Source organism: Lynx rufus, unplaced genomic scaffold (assembly GCF_022079265.1).
Source record: "Lynx rufus isolate CCGP_SWC_20201006 ecotype Redwood Valley unplaced genomic scaffold, mLynRuf1.p SCAF_2, whole genome shotgun sequence".
Lineage (NCBI taxonomy): Eukaryota > Metazoa > Chordata > Mammalia > Carnivora > Felidae > Lynx > Lynx rufus.
In genome coordinates, this window is record NW_025814834.1 from 120,076,584 (window position 1) to 120,102,720 (window position 26,137).

The window sequence follows — 26,137 nt, forward strand, 5'->3', positions numbered from 1 at the left end:
AAAGGGCACCAGACTGGAAGTCAGGAAACCTGGAGTTTCAGCTGGACTCCACCATTTACTAGTCCTATTATCTGGAACATTATCATACAGCCTTCCTGGGCCTCAGTTTCCTTATCTGTAAAACTGGGATGATAATATTGACCCCGAGGGGTCACCGTGAGCACAGTATCTGACCAGGCAGACCTCAGTAAATATTAGCTGGGTCTGAAAGAAATCAGTGAGAGCTGGCGCCTTGGGTTCAACGTCCACCCCTCTGGGCCAACTTCAGATTCATCACGACACTGGCCGCACAGTAACTGTCAAGAGATGCTTGTCTGCTCCTCAGGAAAAAACCTTGGTAAGAGAGTGCAAGGCTCAGCTCCTGGCGGGCTTGGGTCTGATCACACATTCTAGGGGACACGCCAGCGTGAATGTCTCCGAAGCGTACAACCTGTGATTCGGCACGAGGTTGGGAAAAATCTTCAGGCAGAAAGAATGCCATGGAGCCTGACTCAGATGACCCAGACCACCAGCAGGCTACCGGCTGCCAGAATTATCCCGAAACACACATCTGTGCCATGAGGCCCAGAGCCAGTCAGCAGCTGCTCTCAGCGGGCCTGGGAAGGTTCCTTCCAGGCCTGTGCTCGTTGGGAACGACAGCATAGAAGGGCTCTCCCCCAACACACACTCAACCAGGTGCTTCTGGGAAGCCCCCTAGCAGAGCTAAGGTCCAGCATATCCCCCCTTCCCTGAGTGACCAGATAGTGACAAAGAAAGGACAGGAAAGAAAGGGGGGCAGCCCCCACATCTGAGCACAAAAGGGCCTCTGCCAACCCTCCTGTGACATGAAGAGGTCAACTCTTAAATCATGATACTGTGGGGGCGCCTGGGTGGCGCAGTCGGTTAAGCGTCCGACTTCAGCCAGGTCACGATCTCGCGGTCCGTGAGTTCGAGCCCCGCGTCGGGCTCTGGGCTGACGGCTCAGAGCCTGGAGCCTGCTTCCGATTCTGTGTCTCCCTCTCTCTCTGCCCCTCCCCCGTTCATGCTCTGTCTCTCTCTGTCCCAAAAATAAATAAACGTTGAAAAAAAAAAAAAATTAAAAAAAAAAAATCATGATACTGTGGAAGGGGCTGGATGTTAGTCACCCATTAACAGCCTCATTAGTGATTAACAGCCTGGGTGACAGATTAAAGCCCGGGGTAAGACCCGAGGGGAGGGGGTGATAAAGATAATCTGCACATGCTCAGCCGCGTTGCCTGAGCCGCCCAACCAGGGCTCCTCGGAGTCTCCTCCGCCTCCTGGTCCACTCTGTCTTCAATCACAGTGTTTGCCCAAGTTACTGTAACAAACCACAGCCCTTAATAGTTTTATTCTATTTCCAACGACCGCACAGTGAACTCCCTGCTAAGGACCACTCCACAGATAAAGAAACTTGTAGCCCATGGGTAAGGGGTGCCTGGAGATACCAGAGTTTTAAAGGCCGTCTGCTTCTACACCTGCCAATGCATACACTTCGTCCACACGTGCCGGCCAAGTACTCAACCAGTCTCACAGGTGTATCTGCAGTAGTGGGAGACTTGGCTCTCTCCCTTCCATCTGGGGCCAGCTCTGGCTGTAGCTCTGTTCCCTCGGGCTTGTACCTCTTGGTCCTCCGTGGATCCACTGCTTAGAGAGCAATACTCTTCTACAGACTGCCCGTTAGCTATTGGGCAGCCTCCCAGGATGCCTCCCAAGTCACGATGGGGCTCAGTGACCCGAGTGCCTTCAACCCTTACTTAGGAAGTATAGACAGGAACCTCACACCATCACCTTCCATCTCCAGAACTTTCAGTCTCGCAGAGCTTGGGTTCACAATACTTCAGAGTCTGACTGGTACAGAACATGAGAAATGTCACCTTCCTTGTTCTGGAAGCCATGCTTCTTTTAATGCTGCCAAACATCACATGACCTTCCTATCAGCCATGCCTCTTTTAACTGTACACTGTATTTCTGTCAACCAAAGGTCTCCCCCGCTACAAAAGCTTTTTAACAACACCTCTACATCTAATATATGTTCAGTTGCTTTGGGGGACCATGTGTAGGGCACTGGTAGGTATTCTAGCTAGACTTCCTGTTAGGATGCCCAACTAGCATTCTAGCCTTCTTATGTTTTTTAGGATCTCATTCCACACCCTTGAGAATTAACCACCTCTCCCTGCTTCCTGTCATCCAGGCCATTGATGAAAACGGTGGAGAAGGCAGAGAGCCCTTCACCATCTTGGACCATCTCCCTCCAGATGGAGACAGGGCTATGCTCAACCAGTTACTAAAGCCTTAGCACCAAGCTCACGTTTTCCATCTTAATCCCAAGGGTATCATGAAAGACCTCACCAACGTCTTACTGACGTCCGCATTTCCAAACCATCTAAATGTCTATCCTTGAGGAAGTGGCTAAATAAAAGGCTATTTGTCTACACAACAGAATTCCACGCAATAGTTTAAAAATATGGTAAATGTATTTATTACAAGACATACATTTTTATGTTGGCAGCATGTATAACAGTCTATTCTCAAAGGGCACAGAATCCCTCTGTAGGCAAAGAACTGTATGCATTCCGTGTAACGCACAGAAAAAAGTCCAAGGTGACACGCGCTAAAGTGATATTACCTGTGAGACCAGGATTGGGGTTGTACCCAAGGAGATAAGGATCTAAAAGTCAGTTTTTGTGAGAAGGCATTCACCTATTATCTAACTAAAATAAAATCTTAAACCCCCCAGGTACAAGACATCTGGGGATTCCCACCATCCATCAGTTTACTGCTGGTTTCCAAAGGCAGAACGAGGCCAATGGAAAACAATTTGCGTCTAGTAAACACTGATCATTGTTTCCTGCCTGGATGCCGATAAACCCATCCCTTTCACAATTTGTTCAATGATCCTCCCTCCTCGCCCTTTGGAAAATGTTGCCCTTTGCAGCCGCTCACATCAACCTAGCAGATCTGGACCAAGCGGGTCAGTAATCTGTCTGCCCTGCGGCAAAACTCACCTGGGCTCGGGAATATGTTAGGAAGCTCCGTCAAAGTGAGCCAAGAGTATAAACAAAGGCCACCTGGGCCACTCCGAAATGACCAGGGCTGCTGGCAAGGGTGGAGGGGTGGGGGGAATGACCATTCCAAGGGATGTTTCAGGGGTTTCCAAGGATCATGTCCCAAAGCAAGACAGCCGACAGTGACCCTCCAGAGACATCCGGACAGAAGAACCCCCAAGTGAAGCACCTACGTGAAGCCCTGACCCCTGCTTTTAGAGCAGAGCCCTTACGTTAATCCCTCACAAAAGAGAGGAGGAGAAAGCACACCTTTCGGTGCATGGCACCTCGCTGCCCCTGCACCAAAGGGATGGCTTTGGTTTGTTCTCATGACCAGTGGATCCTGCTGGGCCAGGGATCTCGAAAAACGTGCCGCGGCTTAGGGAAGATGTCTGGCTGGCATAAATAAATGTGGTGGGGAAGAGGGGCAGGAGGGAGAGGAAGATGTTCAATGCGGTATGATCCGGCGCCCACCTGGGTTCTTGTCTACCTTCCATTTGCGGGAGGTCTTAGCAAATACATACAAACTCCAGACATCAGTATAAAAGTAAGGGTTAATCTATAAGGTTCCTTCTAACTCTGTGAAGTGGGGAGGCGGGGGGAAGGACACAAGAAAGGGAGGAAGAAGGGGAGAAAGGGAGAATGCCATAGCAGGTCTATGAAAATTTTTCTAGAAATGATCTGCTTGTCAAAACTGTTTTCCTTTATATTTAACAAAAGCCTTCCTGGCTGCAGTTTGAACACACAATCCCCCCTGACAGCCCCGGTGAAAAAGGAGATGTCAGCTAGCACTCCGAGCTGCCTGGTCCCTGGCCCCTGCAGGTGCTCTCCTATGTGTGGCTCAGCGGCCTCCCCCTTTTCGAGGCCTCCCGGACCGGCCTCAGGGGGTGGCACTGCTCTTAATGACAGCCCCTCGCTCAGCCGGAACCACTGAGTTCCCAGAGTGGGATAAAGCAGGTCCTGGAGGGAGACGGGGATCAGGGAAGAGTTCTGAGAAATATGTCGTGCCTCAGCCACCGCAGGCTTTAACATCGTATCACGGCATACACGGAAGCACGTTGCTGTCTCTTCTGCACTACGGAGTGGAGCCAGCCAGTGGATGGACAGCTGCTTTGCTAGAAGGCTCCAAATTTGCTCCTGTTTTTCTAAATTATCCCAGGGAACAGACACGGCAAAACAATGAGCCCTCGTGGCAGGGGAGGAAAAGGGCAGGACACTAGACCCCTCTGCTCCAGGGGACTCAGGGCAATTACTCCCCCTAGAGCTGAGTGGCCTGCACCAAGTTATTCCCAGATTTTGAGGTCAGGTATCCAGAATGGCAGGCCAATGTTCCTCCCCTCCCCGGCTACACTGCCTACTTAGTCAAGGGCTCTACCAGAGGGTCAGAGCCTCCTAGGAAAAAACCTTTACCTTCTCTCGAGCAAGGCTGCCTTTCCCGAAACTGCTACAGAGAGCCCCACGTCCAAGGGGTTCGCCAGCCTCTTACCTTCATCCCAAAGGACTGCATTCGGGTGGCCACCTCTCTTCCGATCCTGCCCAGGCCAAGAATTCCCAGGATCTTTCCATTTAGCTCTGTTCCCATGAACTGCAAGCAAACAAGCAAAAGGCAAGGAAGCCAAAGTGAGTGGCAGAGTGGACCCCAGGCACCGAGCCAGGCGGGGCGGGGCAAGACCGGCTGCTCACCTTCTTCCGTTCCCATTTGCCGTCCTTCATGGAAGCCGTGGCCTGGGGAATCTGCCTGCAAGGACAGACACAGGCTCAGCCGGGGCCCACGCAGGAGGCAGGGCTTGAGGTCTGACCGGCCGCCTCTGACAGTCATTCCCCTGGGGGCCGGGCTCAGTCTGGGTCTGGAGCTCAGGTACAGAGACACCGAGGGGGGTCAAGGGAGTGGAGCAGAGGGAAACCACCCAGCGAGGCCTGACAGGGGAGCCCTGGGATTTCTGTCTCCAGCCAGGACTCCGGGTCAAGGTTCTGATTCCACCTCAACCACCAAGTGACTCTAGGCATGTAAGAAGTCAGAGCCAATCCTCCAGGGTTCCCAGGGATAACGAATGGGGTATTGAGCGACTCTGAAGACATCAGGTTCATTAAGGAAGTTCAAGGATTTTCATTTTGTTTTTCCATCAAAGGCTGCCACCTGCATCTTCTACTGTATCAACAGATAGCTGGTTATTTAATTCTTCCTTACAGTTTCTTAAGCCGCAGCAGTCTCAGGCTACCCTAGGATGGGTGGGTGCCACGGTGCATACCAACTCCTACCCCAACACCCAGCCTATTTCCTCCTATTGGTTAAAACAAAGGTCTGAGTCTCCACCTGTTTTCTGGAGGGGACAAAGGAAGTTACGGCAGAGTCAGAGGTGAGAGGGTAAGATTATGTCATCCGGGCTTCTCTGGAAGTGAAAAAGGGAGACAGGAAACAATGTTTAAAATGTTTAAGGAGCAGGGTGCTGGGTGGCTCAGTTAAACATCCCACTTCGGCTCAGGTCATGATCTCACAGTTCATGAGTTCGTGCCCAACGTCAGGCTTTATGAGGACAACCCAGTGCCTGGAGCCTTGCTTCGGATTCTGTGTCTCCCTCTCTCTCTGCCCCTTCCCCACTCACACTCTGTCTCTCTCTCAAAAATAAATAAAAATTTAAAAAATGTTTAAGGAGTACCTTCTCTATTTTAGACACTCCATAAGAAATGCATAGACAAGGGGCACCTGGGTGGCTCAGTTGGTTAAGCATCTGACTCTTGGTTTTGGCTCAGGTCATGATCTCACGATTTGTGGGTTCGAGCCCTACATCAGGCTCCAAGCTAACAGCACGGAGCCTGCTTGGGATTCTCTCTCTCCTTCTCTTTCTGTCCCTCCCCCCCCCCCCGCCGCCACCGCTGCCATGCAAGAGTGCTCTCTCTCTCTCTCTCAAAATAAAAAAATAAATTAAAAAAAATGCTTAGACACATCTTAGCACCTGTAATGCTCACAACATCTGCGTGGAGAGAGACAAGGCGGGGACTAAACACCCTGAGCAGGCATCACCCATTGGAAGTAGCTGAATTGACTCAAAGCCAAGGAGGACATCGCCCTCACAGTTAAACTCCAAAGTATTTAAATGCAGTCTTTCCCGCCAGTCACAAAACTCAGGGCGGTGTGTGTGTGTGTGCATGTGCGCACGCACACAAGCACTAGTGTGTAAACAGAGAGATTCCAACATGCTGTTCATGTATCTCCATCTCACTGAATTCTTATAAAAAATACACTTCGTGGTCTACACATGGCCGACACACTTCCATCTGAGGGCAGGTTGAGGGGGGCATCTGTGCCCCCGTGACGTCACGGGTAAGCTCACAAAGCTCAAGTAACAGGCTTCACGGGGAGAAGCTCCGATCAGACCCATCAGGCCTCAGTAGTGGGTCCTCATTTCAGGAATGTCCCAAGGACAATGACTTGCCTTGAGGAAGGGCTTGCTTCTCAGCAAAGCTAGCCTGATAACATGCTCTAACCTAGTGAGACAGAGCCCACGACCTCCTCTCAGGTCTGGCTCACTGCTACTCCTGAGCCCTGCTATTTCCTCCTCTCTGCCCTCCTGAGCCCACAGTACCATCTAAGACAGGTGCATGTGGCACCGTGGGGCACAAGACACTCCCAAGCCCCTCCACGCGCCCACGAGTCCTCCTCAGGCTTTAACACTTCGGGGTCCTCACAGGACCAGTCTGGGGAGGACCGTGATGGGGGCGAGGGGTCTCCCGAGAACCAAATGGTAGCCTCCTGACTCACAAAAGGAGAAGCTAAAGCGGGGGAGAGATTGCATTCCCCTCTCTTTCTGTGTCACTGTTCTCCTGCACCTCAGGAACTCCAGCCATCTGTTCAAAGTCCCCCACTGTGAGGCCCATTCAGGCCCTCTCTCCACCCACACTGCCCAACGCTCTCAACCTCACATCCACGGTTCCCACTGTGCTGTCGCTACCCTGCTGGAAAAGCAGTCTGACCAGACACACAAGAAGGTATGAGAGACTAGCCGTCTTCCTTCCTTCCTTCCTTCCTTCCTTCCTTCCTTCCTTCCTTCCTTCCCTTCCTTCCTTCCTTCCTTCCTTTCCTTCCTTCCTTCCTTTCCTTCCTTTCTTTCTTCCCTTCCTTCCTTTCTTTCCTTTTCTTTCTTTCCTTCTTTCTTTCTTTCCTTCCTTCCCTTTCTTTCTCTTTCCTTTCTTTTCTTTCCTTCCTTTCCTTTCTTTCTTTCCTTCCTTTCATTTCTTTTTCTTTCATTCCTTTCTTTCTTTCCTTCCTTCCCTTTCTTTCTTTCTTTCTTCTTTTCTTTTCTTTCTTTCCCCCTTCCCTTCCCTTCCCTTTTTTCTTCATTTCAGAAAGGCAGAGAGAAAGGGGGACAGAAGATCCGAAGCAGGCTCTGTGCTGACAGCAGTGAGCCCAATGCCAGGCTCAAACTCACAAAATGGGAGATCATCACCAGAGCCGAAGTTGGACGCTCAACCGACTGAGCCACCCAGGCATCCCACAGGGTGCTCATTTCTTAGTTTTGACGTATCTTTGATGAGTGAGGTTGTTGGATGAGAGGTTGGAAATTTCACTTCCTTGAAATCCTTCTACTTTAGTTGGGTCCTGGAACAGGAGAAAAATTATTCCTGGCTCCCAAGCCTTTCTTTCTACCTCCAGAGAAGAGTAAGAGAATTAATTAGATAGAAAGCTGATAGAGAAGTCCCTCACTCAAAAAACAAAAACACTGCTGAATTTAACTGCACGAGGGAAACCAGGACATCGGGCTACTACAGTTATCCAGGGGGAAATACATCGAGCCCCAAGGTTCTGGAAGCTGTAGACGGCCAGCTCAGGGACCCCATCCAGACTCTTTTCTCCAGTCTTTCCTCTTCACTGGCCATGAGTATCAGTGAATACCTAAGAGCTCCGGTAGGGGAAGAGTTAGGACAAAGGTCACTCCTCCAGACCCTGTCCCAGGAGGGAGAACAGGTTTGAGAGGGAGAGAGAGTTAATTTCTCAGCCCTAGAAGCCTCAGGCCCGAGTAGAGGAGTAAACAGCCCTGTCTGCCTAGGTCCCCCTGGTTTAAGGATCTAAGGGTGTGAGAAGGGACCCAGTGAACTTTCTGACCTGTCCACTGGCTTCTTGCCCTCCCCACTGGCCACAGAAATGCCTATTCAACAGCAGTGCTCAATACCATCATTTTACTACTGAACACATTATGTGCACCATATCTATGAGTTCCTAGGCTGTCCCCTCTACTGAAGAGGCCTGCACTCCCAGAATTCCTGCTGGAAGAGCAAGACATGTGACCATTTGAGTTCTCCTGTGTTAAGAATCCACAGGTAGGTACAGGGATCCCAGAGCGGCTTTGCTCCATTCTGTTACAATAAAGAGTTGTAGGGACAGTGACAGAGTGAAGTCCTGAAGGCCAGGGGAATCAGTGAGGGACACAGCCTAGCTGGGAGATCCAGAGAGAGCTTCCTAGATGAATTGACACTCCTGCTTCGTCTTGAGAATAAGAGTTATCCAGAGAAAGATGATGGAGAAGACTAGTTAAAAATTGTGTATCAGAGGCACCTGGGTGGCTCAGTCAGTTAAGCGTTTGACTCTGCCTCAGATCATGATCTCGGGGTTCATGAGTTCGAGCCCCGTGTCAGGCCCTGTACTGACAGCTCGGAGCCTGCAGTGTGTTTCAGATTCTGTCTCTCTCTCTCTCTCTGCCTCTCCCCTGTGCTCTCCCTCAAAAATAAATAAACACGAAAAGAATTTTTAGGGGCGCCTGGGTGGCTCAGTCGGTTAAGCGTCCGACTTTAGCTCAGGTCATGATCTCACAGTCCGTGAGTTCGAGCCCCGTGTCGGGCTCTGTGCTGACAGCTCAGAGCCTGGAGCCTGCTTCAGATTCTGTGTCTCCCTCTCTCTCTGCCCCTCCCCTGCTCATGCTCTCTCTCTGTCTCAAAAATAAATAAAAACATTAAAAAAATATTAAAAAAAATTTAAATCTCAGCCTTATCATTAAAAAAGATGTATCAATATTTCAATATTGGCAAATTGGTTATGACTAATCCACCATACTAATGTAAGATATTAATAATGGGGGGGGGCTGAGTATGAAGTATATGGGAACTCTACTATCTTTACAACTTTTCTGTGTATCTAAAACTCCGCAAATAAAAAGTTTATTGGGGCACCTGGGTGGTTCAGTTGGTTAAGCATTCTGACTCTTGATTTCGGCTCAGGTCATGATCACACGGGTCATGGGATCAAGTCTCAGGTCATGACAGCATGGAGCTTGCTTGGGATTCTCTCTCCCTCTCTCTGCCCCTACACCTCTCTCTCTCTCAAAATAGAGAAATAAACTTAAAAAAAAAAAAGTTTATTTAAAAAATCCCTATGCCAAGTCTCACCCATGCCAATTAAATCAGAATTTTGGGAGTGCAAGCCAGGCATTAGTATTATCATCTCAGATGATATCAACGTGCAACAAAGTTTGGGAACCTGTGGTGTATGAGAAGTCCCTGAGGCGTGGAGGCTGTTACATTTTGGCATTAGTTCACTCAAAAATGTTCCCAAGTAAATAAAAATGTTGAGCATTTCTTCTATTTTACATCTATGTGAAGTTAAATTAAAAAAAAAATTTTTTGTTTAATGTTTATTTATTTTTGAAAGAGAGAGAGAGAGAGAGAAAGTGTGTGTGAGTGGGGGTGGGGCAGAGAGAGAGGGAGACACAGAATCTGAAGCAGGCTCCAGGCTCTGAGCTGTCAGCACATAGCCCGATGCGGGGCTCGAACCCCCAAACCATGAGATCATGACCTGAGCCAAAGTTGGAGGCTTACCTGACTGAGCCACCCAAGCGCCCCTAGTTGAATTTTTAATAATGAGTGTGATAAAAATAAAGTAATCGAATGACTTGGGGGAAAAAAAGAGATGATCGGGAAGGATATTCCAGGGAGCAGAAACCTTATTTTTGAGGCTTAGAGTTCGAAAAGCCAGAGGGTGGTGTAGACAGCAGGAAATGACGAAGGACTGTTCCGTAAAGGACTAATGGCCTTGACGCATTGTTAGCAGTCTGCGTGTTGCCAAGCGTTTCCGGGTCACTTTGTTTGGGGAGGTCATAACAACTGATACACCAGAGAGACTGGCTCCGCTCAGGAGTCAGGGACTTACCTGGCCAGGCACATGATCATCCCGCAGGTGAGCTCCGCAGCACTGAGGCTGTTCCCATTGGGGGTGCTGAAGAGCAAAGGAGAGAGGGGACTTCAGTAGGTCCAGACCCCATATCCCCACTCCTGTCCCGACGGAAAGCCTTGAGTGCGGTGTGCTGGCTCTCCTGCCCTCTCACCTCACCCACTCTTACAACCTCCAGCCCCATGCCTCCCCCCTGGGTTCTCCGATGGACCCCTCCCCTAATCCCAAGGCTAGAAGACAACCCCCTTGCCCTGACTCTATGTTTTCATGCAGAGGGACGTCCATTAGAGAAACACAGCTGGCCTCTTGACTCAAACTCGCTTCTCCGCAGGCAGAGAAGTGTCTCACTCGATGGGGAGATATAGATGTGACTCAGTCCTTTTCTTTGCTCTCCCTCCTTTCAGGAACTACTTGCCTACAGAAAGCCCAGATTCCCGCTGTTCTGTGTCATCTGTCTTACCGGGGCTGCGCCCGAGATGGGTGAGCAAGTCCGTCAGATTCAGGTCAGCCCACTGGCCACACACCTTCATCAAGTTGCCCAGCCTGGCTTCTATCAATCACAAAGCTAGTATTTTTACCTCCACCTGACTGACTTCTCCTCCTATCTCTCAACAAGTTCTGAAGTGAGAAAGCTTCCTCACACCTTCACACACACAGCAATGCTGACTCTGCCCATTTCACAGACAGGAGAATAGAGCTGAAACTCACACAGGTATTTTTCTTTTCTCAAAGTCTCTTTGTTTTTTTTTGTGAGGTTTTTTTTTGTTTGTTTTTTGTTTTTTGTTTTTGGAATAGTTTATTAAAACACATATTCACTGCTTCTTGGCCTTCTGGCTAAGATCAAGTGTAACACACATGTTTAGCCTCCTTTTTCCTTTATTGGATCTTTCCATCTCTGGAAATGAAAGTTACAAGGAGGAAAAAAATTAAGAGATCCGACCAAAAAAAAAAAAAAAGTCAAGATAAAAGGATTCTCAGAGCCTGTCTTTCCACCTAGCGAAAAGGCTAGACTGGGATGCTAGAGGAGGGGCAGGACTGGGGGCACTGCCTCTGTGTCCAGGGCAAGAACATAGGATGGGCTATGACCAATTAACCCCTCCGCTATAGGAGGAATCGGAGGGAAGGGAGGGCAAGATTTTGAGGACACAGCGTCCCAAGGGAAGGGAAGAGCCTGGAGAACAAAGAAGTGGGCTAGAATAACATTGCCACACCGTCTAAGTGCCAGACGGGAGCCAGAGGCAAGTGTGGCCTAGCCCTGGCACGCAGTCGTGACCTCTGCTCTGAGTTTCTGCAAAAACAGCTCTATCGGGACCCTTTCCCTCTTGGCCCTGGAGTGTGAAAGGGCAGCTGGGCTCCTGCCTGCAGAAGGGTGATGGGAGGTGAGGAAGGGAAAGAATATAGTCACTCAACAAGCAAAGGCTGTGCTCGGCCAAGCAGAGCCCAGGAAAACCTGACCCTAGACGCAGTGGAGGGGAAGGGGCAATGCTGGAGTAGGGAACGCAGACAGAGGCACTAACATTCTTCCATTTCCTGAACCAGGCTGCTGCTCAAACATCTGTGGGGTGGGCTTGGGAAGTGATTTGCGATTACAAAGAGAGCCTCCTGGTCAAAAACCTGGGGCACCGCTATGCTGCGAGCACGGACCACCTATCTGGGCTCAGCCTGGACCAGCCATCCTCCTGAAAGCCTCCTACTCTGCCCTGGCCTTCTTGAAGTTTTCCCCTCCCCTCTCGTGGTGAGCCTCCACACGCCCTCCCGGGCTCCTCAACTTACTTCATGACCAGAACGCCCTTCCTGGTGGCAGCCTCCAGGTCGACGTTGTCCACACCCGTGCCGGCCCTGCCCACCACCTGGAGCCTCTCTGCTGCGTTGATGACATCAGCAGTCACCTTGGTGGCTGAGCGGACGATGAGGCCTTCACAATCCTGAGACAGAAGAAACATCTGGGTCCACAGTCGGTCTTCCAGACCTCCTAGCACCTCTTTGCCCAAAGTGGGAGTTCTTGCCTGCCAGCTGACTTTGGATATATTCAGAGTAAGGAAGGGTCCGCCGTTAGTCAGGCCTGGAGTCAAGTGCCAGCTCCCTCCCCTAAGAGCTCAGAATTTGAGATCTGGCCTCCTCCAGTGCATGAAAAAATGAGCTAGGATAGGTATCGCACCTGGCAGGCTCTCTGGCCCCACTCAACGGACATGACCTCCATCGGACACTGCCCCGCTCAACAGACATGACCTCTTCCGTCGGACACTGCTGCTGAATGGAGAGGTGGGACCAAGTTCTACTTTGTAAGCCCCTATGACTGGCACATGCGAGGCACTCAGTAAGTGCTGGCTGGCTGAGCGACTAAAAAGTGAGGAAAAGACAAACTGTTGAAAGAAAGACATTTCCTAAAATAGAGAGCAAAGTAAGAGGACGGAGGGAGAACAGTTCTACCAGTCTATAGCTGTTGAGAAACACAGGCCTTTTTAGTCTAAAAAATATGCATACTTTCTGGATGCATTGAAGCCGCTTTACTTGTGCTAAGTTAGACCTCAAGACAAGCTTTCTTGGGCTCTTCCAGAATCCTGTGATATGTTCTCTGAATAAGGATACTGTTGCCCAAACACTCAGTGAGAGTCCTCAGGAAATGGGCCAGGTGCACGGGGGCCCGCTCTGCCCCAAACTGGCTATCCGGGGCTGCTGAGGAGGCAAGTGCTGTTGCAAAAGCAGGAAGCTGGGGATTGGGAGGCTGGGGTTCCAGTTCCAGGTCTGCCAAAGTTAAGGCGGGTCACGGTGCTAAGTCACCTCCCCCACCCCTGGTCTTCACCTGTAAAGTAAGAGGGACGGAGCAGACGCCCCACGTCTGATCTGACCCCACTGATGTAAGCCGCTCCGCCATTTCCCCCGGCAGAGCTCTCACCTGGAAGCCATGAGAACCTTCTCCCTTCCCTGCCCACCACACACACTGGGAGGACAGAGAAAGGCCACTGTATCCGGCTCCCCAGGCTCTGCACGGGGGTCTTCTAAGCACTGGAATGACTGCTCAGCAAAAGTTGTGAAATTATTCCTCGGGAGGTGCTTATGCCTCATGCATGCTCCCTGGTGGGGGGGCTGTGCCTGACCACAGAGAGCCCTTTCACGTCCACAGTTCTGAAACAGAACCTCAAAATGTGAGCCTCCAAGGAACACGTGACCAGCCTCTGGTCCAACTGCATTTCACAGATGAGAAACAGAAGCCTGACAAAATTCAGGATGCCCGTGTCCCCTCTTCCTGCCCTTTTCATGCCTTCCTTCCACCTATGGGGTGCCTGGTAGGTATGTAGCCGGCATTATGCTAGACTCCGTCAACACAAGAGGAGTAAGTCATAGTCCCACCCCTCAAGGAGCTCACAGTGACAGACATGCCAAAACTCACCATTACGCATGTATGCTGTGACCTCAGAACGTACAAGGCACATGCACACGGAAAAGTTAGAGGAACCGAACAGGAACCACCCCATCTGGGCTCACTGCCAACACTGGCCAACGCCAGGGAGAATCTCGAGGGTGCTTGAAATTCCTCCCTATAAAGCAGCCTCGTTGGACATGAGCCAATGCCTGGGCACATGGAGACACTGCTGACTGTTCCACATTCAAGTCCACTGCTCTTGGCTCCAAAGCAAAGGATCCCCATGCCTGGCCACCCACTACCAACTTTTCCAGGTACAGCGAACTTCTCTTCCATGAAACCTTTGCCAACAGCCCTGGATTTAACATCACTCCCTCTTCCTATTTTTGTATCATCTGTTTTACAGTCAGGTGTTCTCGGACTGACCTGCAATTTGGTCTCTTCATCTATATGTTACATCTCTAAAGCAGGTTATTTTAATAGCTGATAACTTACTTTTTAAAATACCTTATTATTTTGATAGCTAGAATACTCCATTGAATAAATGAATTCAGTGATTTGAGAGGCCATGGAAACCTACCCTCACCATTCTCCCCACCACCACCTTCCGTCCCTAAATAATTCAAACATGTCACATGATCAAAAATGCACCACTGTAGGGGTGCTTGTGTGGCTCAGTCGGTTGAGCGTCCGACTTCAGCTCAGGTCATGATCTCGCGGTCCCGTGAGTTCGAGCCCCACATAGAGCTCTGTGCTGGCTGGCAGCTCAGAGCCTGGAGCCTGCTTCATTCAGATTCTGTGTCTCCCTCTCTGCACCTCTCCAGCTCACACTTTTGTCTCTCTCAAAAATAAATAAACATTAAAAAAATTTTTTTTAAAAACCCACCACTGGAAATTCCTTCTCCTGTCTGTGATAAGGAGGCAGAAGACCTATACAACAGCATTCAAGAGTTCTGTGAGCATAAGAATAAGTCAAGGGGTGCCTAGGTGGCTCAGTTGATTAAGCGTCCAACCTTTGGTTTCCGCTCAGGTCATGATCTCACAGTCTGTGAGTTTGAGTCACGATTGGGCTCTGTGCTGACAGTATGGAGCCTGCTTGGGATTCTCTCTTTCCTCTCTCTCTTGAAAATAAACTAATAAACTTTAAAAAAAAATTAAAAAAAAAAAAAAGAAAGAAAGGATAAGTTAGGAGAGAACCAGGACGAAAATGTTCAGAAACTGACAAATTGCTCAACAGAACCAAATGGGTACCTGGCAAACAGAGCCATGTGTGCCTGGAATAGACAAACAGATCTGTGTCTGTCTGGGAATTGAGAAAATGATAAAGGTAGTATTCAAACTGATGGGGATAGTAAGAGCTATGTGATAAATGGTATGAGGTAAATTTAGAAAAAATAAATAAATTTCTATCTCACTATAGATTTTTAAAAATCCAGAAGAATTAAAGAATTTTTTTAAAGATAAGCATTAGGGGGCGCCTAGGTGGCTCAGTCGGTTAAGAGTTCGACTCCAGCTGAAGTCATGATCTCACGGTTCAGGAGTCCCAGCCTGGCATCGGGCTCTGTGCTGACGGTTCAGAGCCTGGAGCCTGCTTTGGATTCTGTGTCTCCCTCTCTCTCTGTCCCTCCCCACCCCCCACTCAAAAATAAGTAAACATTAAAAATAAATAAATAAATAAATAAATAAATAAATAAAAGCGGATAAGCATTAGAAGAAAATGTAAGGGGATATTTTTATGATCTCAGGATGGGGAAACTTCACAAGCAAGGCCCAAATCCCAGAAACCATAAAAGAAAACACTGACAAATTTGATAACTTTTCAAATGTAAATTTCTTCCTTTCTTTCATCCTTCCTTTTTTTTTTTTTAAAGTAAGCTCTAAACCCCAGGACCCCAGAGATCAAGATCAAGAGGCTTAGGCTCTACCATCTTTTAAATGTAAATTTCTTATGGAAAAAATCCCCTAAACAAAGTTAAAGGAAAGTGATGCGTTAACGTGCGGAAAAACTCTTTGCACCATGTATAGCAGAACAAAGACTCAACACCAAAAATAACAAAGGCTTCTTAAAAATCTTTCTTCTTTTTAATGTTTATTTATTTTTGAGAGAGAGAGAGAGAGAGAGAGAGAGAGAGAGAGCATGAGCCGGGGACGGCAGACAGAGAGGGAGATACAGAATCAGAAGCAGGCTCCAGGCTATGGGCTGTCAGCACAGAGCTCGATGCAGGGCTCGAACTCACAAGCCATGAGGAGATCATGACCTGAGCCAGAGTTGGATGCTTAACCAACTGCACTACCTAGGCGCCCCAATCAGCACATATTTCTTGAGAGCTTCCTGGTGACCCCTCAAAACACCTGCACTTCTAGGTACCATCCCCTCCTCGGGTTACAGGTCAACCCTCCAAGACCTGGGTCCAAGCTGCCGGCTCCTCTACTTAGGCAAACCGCAGCCCCATGTCAATCCACCCACGTCCTCCATGCAGTTTGCTGTGACTACAACTTTCTTCTCCGGTGTCCTGCAGTCCATTTTGTCACCTCTCGATGCTGCACCCACTCTGTCTGCCATCTAATGCTCTCTGCAGCTGCCTTAGAGCTGGAAAACAGCCAGTGTTCTGCTGGATTTATAGCTGTTCCGGACAAAACCATGCTAACTCAGCAGTGGAAAGCTGTTCATGTTTCTCAAGTTCAAACTTGCTTCCTTTCCCAAAGAGGACAGGCTTGGCCTTGAGGGTGATGCTAGCTAGCATTGCTGGTGCCTCTGACTTAAATCTCGAGGGAAGCGGAACTCTCCAGGTCATGTTCCCCAGCTACAGAGAATGCAGGGAGATGCTGTTTAGCACAATGTGTGCCATCCTGATTAAGTACATGGCTACCTTAACTGTTGCAAATTACATCCCTGTGCAAAGGCTAGGAACTTGCTATTTTAACGGAGCCTTTCAAAGGATGGAATCTTGCATGGAAGTTTTTCCCCTTATCTTTCTTAAAATTCTGAGATAAAGATGTAAATGTGCTCAGTAAGTTAAATGCGTTACTACTAGCATGTGGTTTAGTGGTTTCTGACCGGCACTGCTATTCAATACAGCAGAAGAAAAATCTATGTATCACTAAGTTTATTATTCCAAGACAGTGTTTTCCAAACTGTTTTGACTAAGACTTACAGGAAGAAACATCTATTTAAGTTGTGATTTTATGCTCACTAACCACATAGGCACTACAAGTGCCCACAGCATTGAAACAAATTTCATGACATAATACTCAGCCTATCTGCCCTGCTCCCTGCTACTTACTTTGTTTTTTTAAAAATGCTAATCATGACCCACAAAACCAGCTACCGGCTACCCACAGCATGCGGGGAACTGCTTTGAGTCTGAAAAGCACCATTCTCAGGGGTCATTGTACTTTCTGACCACGGAGCCAGTGAGAGCAAACTGTGCCCGCCCTGAACAGCGAGGAGTGGGTACAGAGGCCAGGCCTGGGCCGGCAATGCGCTCCAGCTTCCCTCCGCGTTAAGAAGATTTAAATGGGAGAGGGCAGGAGGCACTAACATAGATCCCTCTCCACCCAGAGTAAAAAAGACACTGTGGATACGAGGCCCCTCCAGGGGGCTGCCTAGGTCGACTAATTGATGTTCTGAAGTGAATGTTTTACAAAGACAGTCACGAAGGCTTGGGGGGCTCCAACAGCCCAGCAAGACAGATGCCAGCCAGTAGCTGACAAAACACCCCTCCTCTCTTGCCAGGATCTGTCAGTGCCTTTAAGATGTCCTTCCAAGTTGTAGCTCCAGACTCCAGCAACCCACCCAGCCAACTTCTCAACTTCATGGAACCCCTCCAGTACTGGTGAGGCCTGGATTCTGCTCAGTTCTGCCTGTATCCTGCACCCTGTCCCTCCCTGGAAATCCTAGAAATTAGGATTTCTAATTTCCACAGGAAAGCTGCAAAGCCCCAGGGGAGGCCACTCTTCCCAACCTGGTGTTCGGGCGGAGGGGAGGGTGAGAAGCTGGTCTAGAGGCCACAGCACTACCTTCTGGCCACTGCAGAGTCAAGGCCACTGACAGCACCCATACAAAAGAGAAGGCAACAAGCTGAGGTGCCTGCCTCCCATCCGGCCCTACCTTGGATCAGGTCCTGAGCCCCTGTCCTCCACCCCCATTCAGACCCATCAGCCCCCTTGTCTCCACTTTTGCAGCAGCAGAACAGGCAGAAGCTAGGTTGCCGGGTGGTCTCACTTGGCACTCAAGTACTGTGTCATCTGGCCAATACTCTCAGGAGTGATGGCCAGGCTCCCTAACTAGTCCACACACCTCTTTAAGGCAGGGACCAGGCAGACACTTCTCTAAGAACAGGACGGGGTCTGGATACCCAGATACACCACCGTGGCGGTGCAGGGCCGGGGCGGACGGGGAGGGACACACAGATACGAGGGCAGACAGGGAGCACAGGCAGCTTCCAGGACATGTGGTTCCGGCACAGCGAAAGCAACTGCTGCCGCCTCTGTGGTTTGCTTCAAGGGGCCCTCCGAGGAGAAAATGGAGGGGGTGGATGTGCGCCGGGGTTGAGCGAGGTTGGTAGGAGGCGGCACTGAGGGGCTGTGGGAGTTGGGGGGTGGGAGAGAATACAGTGGGGCGCGGACGGGGGGGTGGGCGCGGAACTAGTGAAGAGCTCACAAAGTAAGTGCCCTAAGGTTGCACGAGGTCACCAAACCTCACCGGACCAAGGCAGAGGAACACTTGAAGCAGATTGCGCTAACTGTGCAGCACGGCAAACTGATACATGTCTGAGAAAGATTTGCTAAGAAACAGAAATGTCCTGGGGGCGTTTGGGATCGGATTCGAACCCAGGCTGGTCATTCGTGACCAGCGATAAGGCCAACCATAAGGCAGGCGGGCATGGGCTTTAAAGCCTGGAGCCCGGGCGCCGTGGCGGCAGCTGCGGGGGCGGCCCGGGGACCTCTGGCGCCCCCCGCCCGCCCCCCTTCCCTCCGAGAGCTTTCTGGAGGCCGAGGGGCGGGGAAAACTCGCGGCAGTCTTGCATCAGACGAAAGGCGGGTACGGCGTTTGCTGCCCCAGCCGGGCCGCCTTCCCTGCAGCCTCTCCGGCGGCCACGAGACTGGCTGGGACTCCGCCAACGACCCGGCCACCCCCCAAGGAAGGCTGTACTTGCCGGGCGAGCCAGGACCTGGCCCGGGAAGGATCCCCGGTCCCTGGGCTCCCCGCGGCGAAGCTACTTTGGCGCCCCTTCCCCCAGTGCCCCGGCGCCCGGGTAGGGGGCGGCGCAGGGCTGCCAGGGCCACAGCGCGCGAAGGCTCAGGGGAGCCGCGCTGGCATCCTTCGGGCAGCCCGCAGGACCAGTCCGGGCAGCCTGCACTTTGCAATGCCGGCGGGAAGCGAGCCAGCGCAAAACACGCGGTTGCAAACTGAACGCAAAGTTTGCATCCTGCAGCTCGCGGCTGTTTCTTCTCCTTCTCCTCCCTCCCCCAGTTTCCAATCTCAGAAGGCCCCAGGACTGACTGGTACCGGGGACGGGGAGTGGGGGGTGGGGCGCGCTGGCCCCGGCCCGTCTCGGCAGAGGATGCCACAGAGCCCCCGTCTTTCTCCCGCTCGCCTTACCTGCAGCTCGGCTATCAGCTCCTCTTTGCTCAGGTTCTGCTTCTCCACCACCTGCAGCCCTCCATCTTGCAGGATCTTCCGGCAGCAAGGGTCCAGGCTGTCACTGATGAGCACTTTCCGCAGATTTGCAAAGGCCATTGCTGGAGTCTGCCTCGGAATCGGGCCGCTCGCGCGGGGCAGGAGCACCTAAGTCTAGGAGCTGCGGTTACTGCTGGCAGGCTGGTGTAACTGGGCAGGATTCACGAGCTCCCGCGCCCCTTTTATCTCCCCCTTCAGCTTATATGGCCTCCTTCTGATTGGACAAAAATACTCAAACTCTGGGTGACTCCGCCTCCTCCTCGAGGCTCTGAGCCTTTAGTTCCCCGCCCCCTTTATTATGCTCCCGCGGTGAATTTCTCAATCTCAGCCAAAGCCCTTCCCTACACCTGGTGAGCATATAGAAGCACAATTTGCGCTGACTAGCTGATTCGTATCTGAAACAGAAATATTTGTTCTCACAGTGAGAGAAATGTTTCATGTTCACTTCTTTCTGTCTCAGAACATATTCAATAATTCCTTAACAAGAATTCATTGAAATGTGCAAGGCACCGCGCTGGATGTTGAAGGGGCAAAGACATCCTGTGGTGGGCTAACACCGAGGGTACCAAAGGCAGGCACGGAAAGCTAAAAAGTGAGAAGCAATAGGAAACTTTCTGAGACCTCACAAAGCAGTGCTTAATTACAGATGGATGACGTAATGAGAATTACGAGTATGAAAGAGAACAAGGACAAGATGCATTTAGAGCGGGCAGAATTTTTGTTAGAGCTCCCAATTTTCCTCTTCCCCCACTTCTTCTCTGATTATGAAAAAGACAAAAAGAATGTGAGATGTCAGTCTGGTCTAACTTCTATGCTGACCAAGGAGGCACTTTCCATCTCTTAACTCCTTTATGTTTAAACCCCACAACAAATATACTATTCCATGCCCCTCTTTACAGAAATATTGGGAAAATCCGTTTTGGATTATTTAAGGCCATCTAGAATCAAAAGCAGCATCAGGCATGCTCCCAGGTGAATTAGAATTCAGTTCTGTTAACCTGTCCAGACATTAGCTGTTGTGTGCCCTGGTCCTGAAAACCATCCAGCACAGCCTAGGGGCACCAGGAAGGCTTTCCAGCCAGGTTGCCTTTCAGCTGACACTACTGCTCTCTGAAGTCAACTATTCTGCCAGGCCTGAGGATAAGGAAATAAGTAAGACATTATCTGCCTTCAAGCTGCTCCTAGTCAATTGCCTAATCGTGAGGGCTGAATAGGAAATAACCAGGTAGAAAAGAAGTGACATTTACAAAGGCTCAGGGTGTGTGCTTAGGGGTGCAGGAGGCCAAACTAAGGAGGGGTCAGGGTTGCTCAGGAGGGTCTTTGCCCTGAGGAGGAGTTTGAACTGCTCTCCAAAGCAGGGCAGGAGTGCGGAGTGATTTTCTGCCGTGTGATACCATTACCTTAGCTGAGCGGAGCCCTGACACCGAGAATGTAGATAATATCTCTCTGCACCCACCCCACTCCCATCCTTCACCATCCAACATCCACCCTCCAACATCGACTGCAAGTTGAGGATTTTTCTTTTACGATCAGTGACCAGTCTCCCCCGACCCCATGTTATTGCTTCCATCCATAAAGCAGGAACTCTGGCCTTCCTTTTTTTTTTTTTAATTTTTTTAATTTTTTATTTTCTAATGTTTATTTATTTTTGAAACAGAGAGAGACAGAGCATGAACGGGGGAGGGTCAGAGAGAGAGGGAGACACAGAATCCTAAGGAGGCTCCAGGCTCTGAGCTGTCAGCACAGAGCCAGAAGCCGGGCTCAACCTCGTGGACCGTGAGATCATGACCTGAGCCGAAGTTAGACACCCAACCGACTGAGCCACCCAGGTGCCCCAGGAACTTTGGCCTTCTAGGAAAATAGTTCTGCAATTCTCTCCAGACCCCCCACTCCGTCCCCTCCCTGAGCCCCCAAGCCCCTTGAGAAGAGTCACAGTCTGCTTAGTGAGTTTAGGGGAAAGGTCCTAGTGCCGGCCCAGGCCAGCCTCTGCTTAGCTGTCTCTTTTGGAGATGAAGCCCACAAATAATGTGCCCTCCCTGCTTCCTGGCGTGTGGTGAGCCCTCCAAGGGCAAGCCCAACCAACCCCATGCACCTAAGGGTGCAGGAGCCACAGCTGTCCGGCACCTCTGCCTATAGAGGATGAGGTTAAAGGGGGAGAGTAGAGGGGGAGAGGTAGGAATCTTATTTTTCTACTTGGAGCCCAGCTGTGATCGCCAAAGTCACATTATGAGTAATAAAAACAGACAATTTGAGCAGGAGATGATGAACTGTCATCTGCAAAATAGGCACATCTGAATTTGAGTTCCAGCTTCTGAAATTACTGATAACGTGACCTTGGGCAGGTGACATTGCTTCTCTTAGACTTAGACTTCTCTTAGACTTCTCTTAGACTTAGTTCTTCTCCGCAATATGGGGCTCATAGGACAGTGCTTATTCACAAGGTTGTCATGAGGATTAACTAACGCGAAGCACTCAAATGAGTGCAATCTGTAGTGCTTGGCTTTCATTCGTTCATTCATTTATTCATTCATTCAATCAGGCAGCCAATACATATTTATTGAGAGCCTATAACATGCCAGACATGGCTGAGGGTGCTGGGAATGAAGGTTCAAACAAGACAAACATGGTCCCTGTCTCACGGAGCTTATATTCTGTTTGGGGCCAGAAAATAACCACATAAACGAAGAATGGAACAAGACAATCTCAGGCTGCGAAAGCATGATGAAGAATACAAAACCGAGTAACGTGCTAGAGAGGATGGAGGGGGTAGGGGGGAGGGAGGGGATCTATTTTAGACTTTAGAGCCAGGGAAGGCCTTGCCAAGAAGATGATAGTCGAAGTGACACTGAAATAAGAAGTTAATTTGCGAAGAATGGAGGAAAGAGAATTCTGGGCAGAGGGCACATTTAAGTCTGGCACATTTAAGGAATTTGCCCCCGGATATTCCTGTAGCCCGTACTGTGTGCCAGACACATGACCATGCACTGGGATAACAATGTTGAGCATGTCACACATGGTCCATGCCCTGAGAGGAATCACAGTCTAGTGTTGGAGTGTGTGGCCTGTGGTGAATGGTCAGGAAAATCTCTGAGAAAGCAGCACTTCAGCTGAGATCTGAAGGGGGAAGAAGAGAGTGGGGAACATCTGGAGGAACATTCGAGAGAAACTAAGAACAAGGTCACTTGGGTAGGAAACAGCACCGGTCATATAATAAGGGGGAACATGGCACAACGTGAGGTGGAGAGGTTGACGGGGGACAGACCACTCAGGCCATGTGAACAGTCTGGACTTTTATGGATGCAAATAATAAAAACTCGATTTCAGTTGGCTCAAGGTGTCCAAAACGATCAAACGTGGGCAGGAATGGGCTCAAATCAGTGTCATTGGCAACCCGTCTCCCTCCTGTCTCTGTTTTCTCTGGATTCGTTTCATTTCCAGAAAGGCAAGATGTGGCAAGAATGTCACCAGCTAGTGGAGAATATAAAATTCAGTCGTATATTCTAAGAAGTTTAGTAACCCCAGAAGGTTGTATTCATCTTCTAAGAATTGCGGCAATATTTTCATACCTGATCCTCATTGGGCCAACTGGGGTCACGCATCCATGAACCTAACACTGTGGCCAAGGGAATGAATATGCTGACTGGTCAGTCCCGAAGAAAGCACCCACTTCAGATCTGAGGAAAGGATTAGTCCCATCTGGAATAGACACTAAGAGTATGAGGAAACTTCACGGTGTTAAGACAAGAGAAGGAGTGGAGGGTAGACTGGCAACCCCAACAGCTGACCAGTCCACCACGCTAGGGAGTTCAGATTTTATTCTAAGTAGGATGGGAGACGATTGAAGGTGTAAGGCGGGGAACGTATTATCTTGGCTTTAAAATGATCATTCTATACTGAACCCCCAAAAAGCTCCTCTTTAGGTATTGTTTTGATTATCATTATGATGATGATGACAATGAATACCATGATGATTATGACTGGCAGAGAGGTGGGTTCTTGTTTGGCACCTGGAATCACTCGGTAAGGTACAGTCAGGACTTGAAAAGGCAAATCTCTGACAGTGAAACTGGTAAGAACCAATGAATAATGGGTGAAGTTAACCACCAGGGAAAGTAACTCATCCTGAAAGAAGGTAAGTGTCTGAAAAAGGAGTTTTGGGAGCCACCAGGTCAAATTAAGAGAAGAATACTGTTTCATCCAACTACCACTAAATGTTGAAAAGAAAAAGAAGACCCTCTTAATATGATCAATTGTATTATAATTTTTCTGCTTGAAGAATATATTAATAGAAAGGTTGGTCTGCATGTTCAAAAAGATGATCCAAGCTGTGTGTTGGTGTTTACCCAGTGCTGTTCCAGAAGAAAGAGAGGAAGACTGAATGTACAGGAGTGCCGTGGCCAGTAGCAAGGTGTACTTCAATGTGGTACAGAGAGAATTCACCAGATTTTGTCACAGTCTGTATAAAAATATCCCTCTAGGGGCGCCTGGGTGGCTCAGTCGGTTGGGCGTCCGACTTCCGCTCAGGTCATGATCTCGCAGTCTGTGAGTTCAAGCCCCGCGTCGGGCTCTGTGCTGACAGCTCAGAGCCTGGAGCCTGTTTCAGATTCTGTGTCTCCCTCTCTTGACCCTCCCCCATTCATTCTCTGTCTCTCTCTGTCTCAAAAATAAATAAACATTAAAAAAATATATATATCCCTCTGGGGGCACCTGGGTGGCTCAGTTGGTCAAGCGTCTGACTTCGGCTCAGGTCATGATCTCACAGCTGGTGGGTTCGAGCCCCGCGTTGGGCTCTGTGCTGACAGCTCGGATCCTGGAGCCTGCTTTGGATTCTGTGTCTCCCCCTCTCTCTGCCCCTTCCCTGCTCGTGCTCTGTCTTGCTCCCTCTCAAAACTAAATAAACATTTTTTTTTAATTGAAAAGAAAATATCCCTTCTGATTGTGCAACATCCTTCCTTTGCCATTCTTCTGAATAACTATTTTATTTTCCAGATACCCTGATGGGGTAAGGGGTCACTGAGATCTGTTTTTCACCAGATCCCATTGCCAAGTCCTTAACTAAAAGAAGTAGGCTTGGCCCAGAAAAAGAGCTATTACCAAAGACAACTTTTTATTTGAAAGTCCTATCCACATGGCAAGGCTTACATCTAATTACTAGCCATTTGCTCTCCTTATAGTACTTTAAATTACCCTCTTGCCCTTGGAAGCCCAGGCCTCTATCCTAGTCCTTAGCTCAGGATGGCATATAATCTTCTATTGCCTGGTTTGACCTTGGGTCTTATAGTCTAATGGGGCTTTGGTACTTATGTGTTTAAATTTGTTTTTGTCCTCTTAATCTGTCTTGTGTTAATTCGATGACTAGATCAGTCAAAAGAATCTAGAATAATAGAGGAAAAATTTTCCTCCCCAGTAGGAGGATGCAAATTTTTACTCTTGTCTCTTGTGAGGTAGGCTACTAGTAGTCTCTGAAACTCTGATCACTACTAGCTTCCCTCTGAGGTCTCAGGCTCTCCTCTCCTTACCTTCAACTACAGGCTCCCAAAACCCCTTTAGGTCACTGAACTCTAGAAGAATCTGAAAGAAGCTACAAAACTGTGCAGTTTGGGGAACTCATGCACCTTTTAAGGCTTCTTCGTGGGCCTCCTAGGATCCCCTTTTGTTAGAATCCCATATTTCCACGGATTAGACATGGTAACAAATGCAAAATTATCATAATAATCATACAAAATTAATTGATCATTTTAAAAGCGCTAGCTAAGTGTAATGCAGTAAAGCCTCACAATAATTCTAAGGAATAGGTGCCACTATTATTTGTGTTTTATAAATGATAGATTTGATACACATATTTATCCCAGCTTTACAATTTAGAGAGGTAAAATGACTTACCGAAAGTTACATGACAATAGGTTGTAAAGTTATGGTTACAGCATTTCCTTAAATCTCTAGTCAAACTTCTGTTTGAAGTTTATTTAGTTATTGAGAGAGAGAGAGAGAAAGCACAAGCAGGGGAGAGGCAGAGAGAGAGAGAGAGAGAGAGAGAGAGAGAGAGAAAGGATCCCAAGCAGGCTCCACGCTCTCAGCTTGGAGCCCAACCTGGGGCTTGAACTCACAAACTGTGAGATGGTGACCTGAGCGGAAACCAAGAGTCAGACACTTAACCAACAGAGCCACACAGGCACCTCTCTAGTCAAACTTCCAATTGTGCTGTCCTTGCATCTTTCAAAATAAAATCAAAAGTCCTTCCTTCTCTAAAACATTACACTCAACTTAGAAACAATACGACAGGCTTTCATGTTATAGCTATTTTTTTTTTTAAAGTAAACTCTACATCCAACGTGGGGCTCAAACTCATGACTCCAAGATCAAGAGTTGCATGCTCTATGGACAGGTATATGGAGCACTCTGATTGGATGGGGGGCCACCAAATGTAGGATGTCCCAATTGGGGTAGGAGGCTGGTGGTGCAGGCAGTGTTCACCCAAGGTAGAACAAAAGAGATAGAAGTTTTCTGAATACACTGCAAGGGAGGGGTGGGCAGGATTGCAAAGAGAGACCAGGTGGTGATGAAGAGTCACAGTTATAGGGCGGAGTGAGGGAGTATAGGGACCTATGGAAGTTCCCTTTCTTTGGTTATCTTAGGAACTGTGCCTGGTTGTAACTGGTCAGTTAGGGCCTATGGCTATTTCAAAATGGGTCGCTTAATGAGCCTATTTGTATTCAGCTCAGTGGGGTGGTTGCTATGGGCCTTTTGGCCTTGCTCAAGTTTCCATGGCTCAAGCCTGTTGCCTAAAAGCAGCCTCTACAAGGCGCCCCTTGAATGTGTTGTGACTATTGAGGACAGGCAGAAATCAGGATTCTATGTTGCCTGAGAAATTGTCCAAGGTATTGGTA

General features: G+C 49.2%; 1 protein-coding gene across 1 annotated transcript in view; it reads right to left on the minus strand.

Annotated features, from left to right (window-relative positions):
• The window catches only part of PHGDH (phosphoglycerate dehydrogenase), a 32,750-nt gene extending 13,325 nt beyond the window's left edge, over positions 1–19,425 (minus strand). The window contains exons 1-5 of the mRNA XM_047083803.1: positions 19,173–19,425; positions 11,977–12,128; positions 10,183–10,248; positions 4,728–4,782; positions 4,531–4,629 (exon numbers count right to left, since the gene is read on the minus strand). Coding sequence (XP_046939759.1) covers positions 4,531–4,629; positions 4,728–4,782; positions 10,183–10,248; positions 11,977–12,128; positions 19,173–19,310 — 510 coding nt within the window. The 5' untranslated portion in view covers positions 19,311–19,425. The remainder of the gene's footprint in view (positions 1–4,530; positions 4,630–4,727; positions 4,783–10,182; positions 10,249–11,976; positions 12,129–19,172) is intronic.
• Between the last annotated feature and the right edge of the window lie 6,712 nt (positions 19,426–26,137).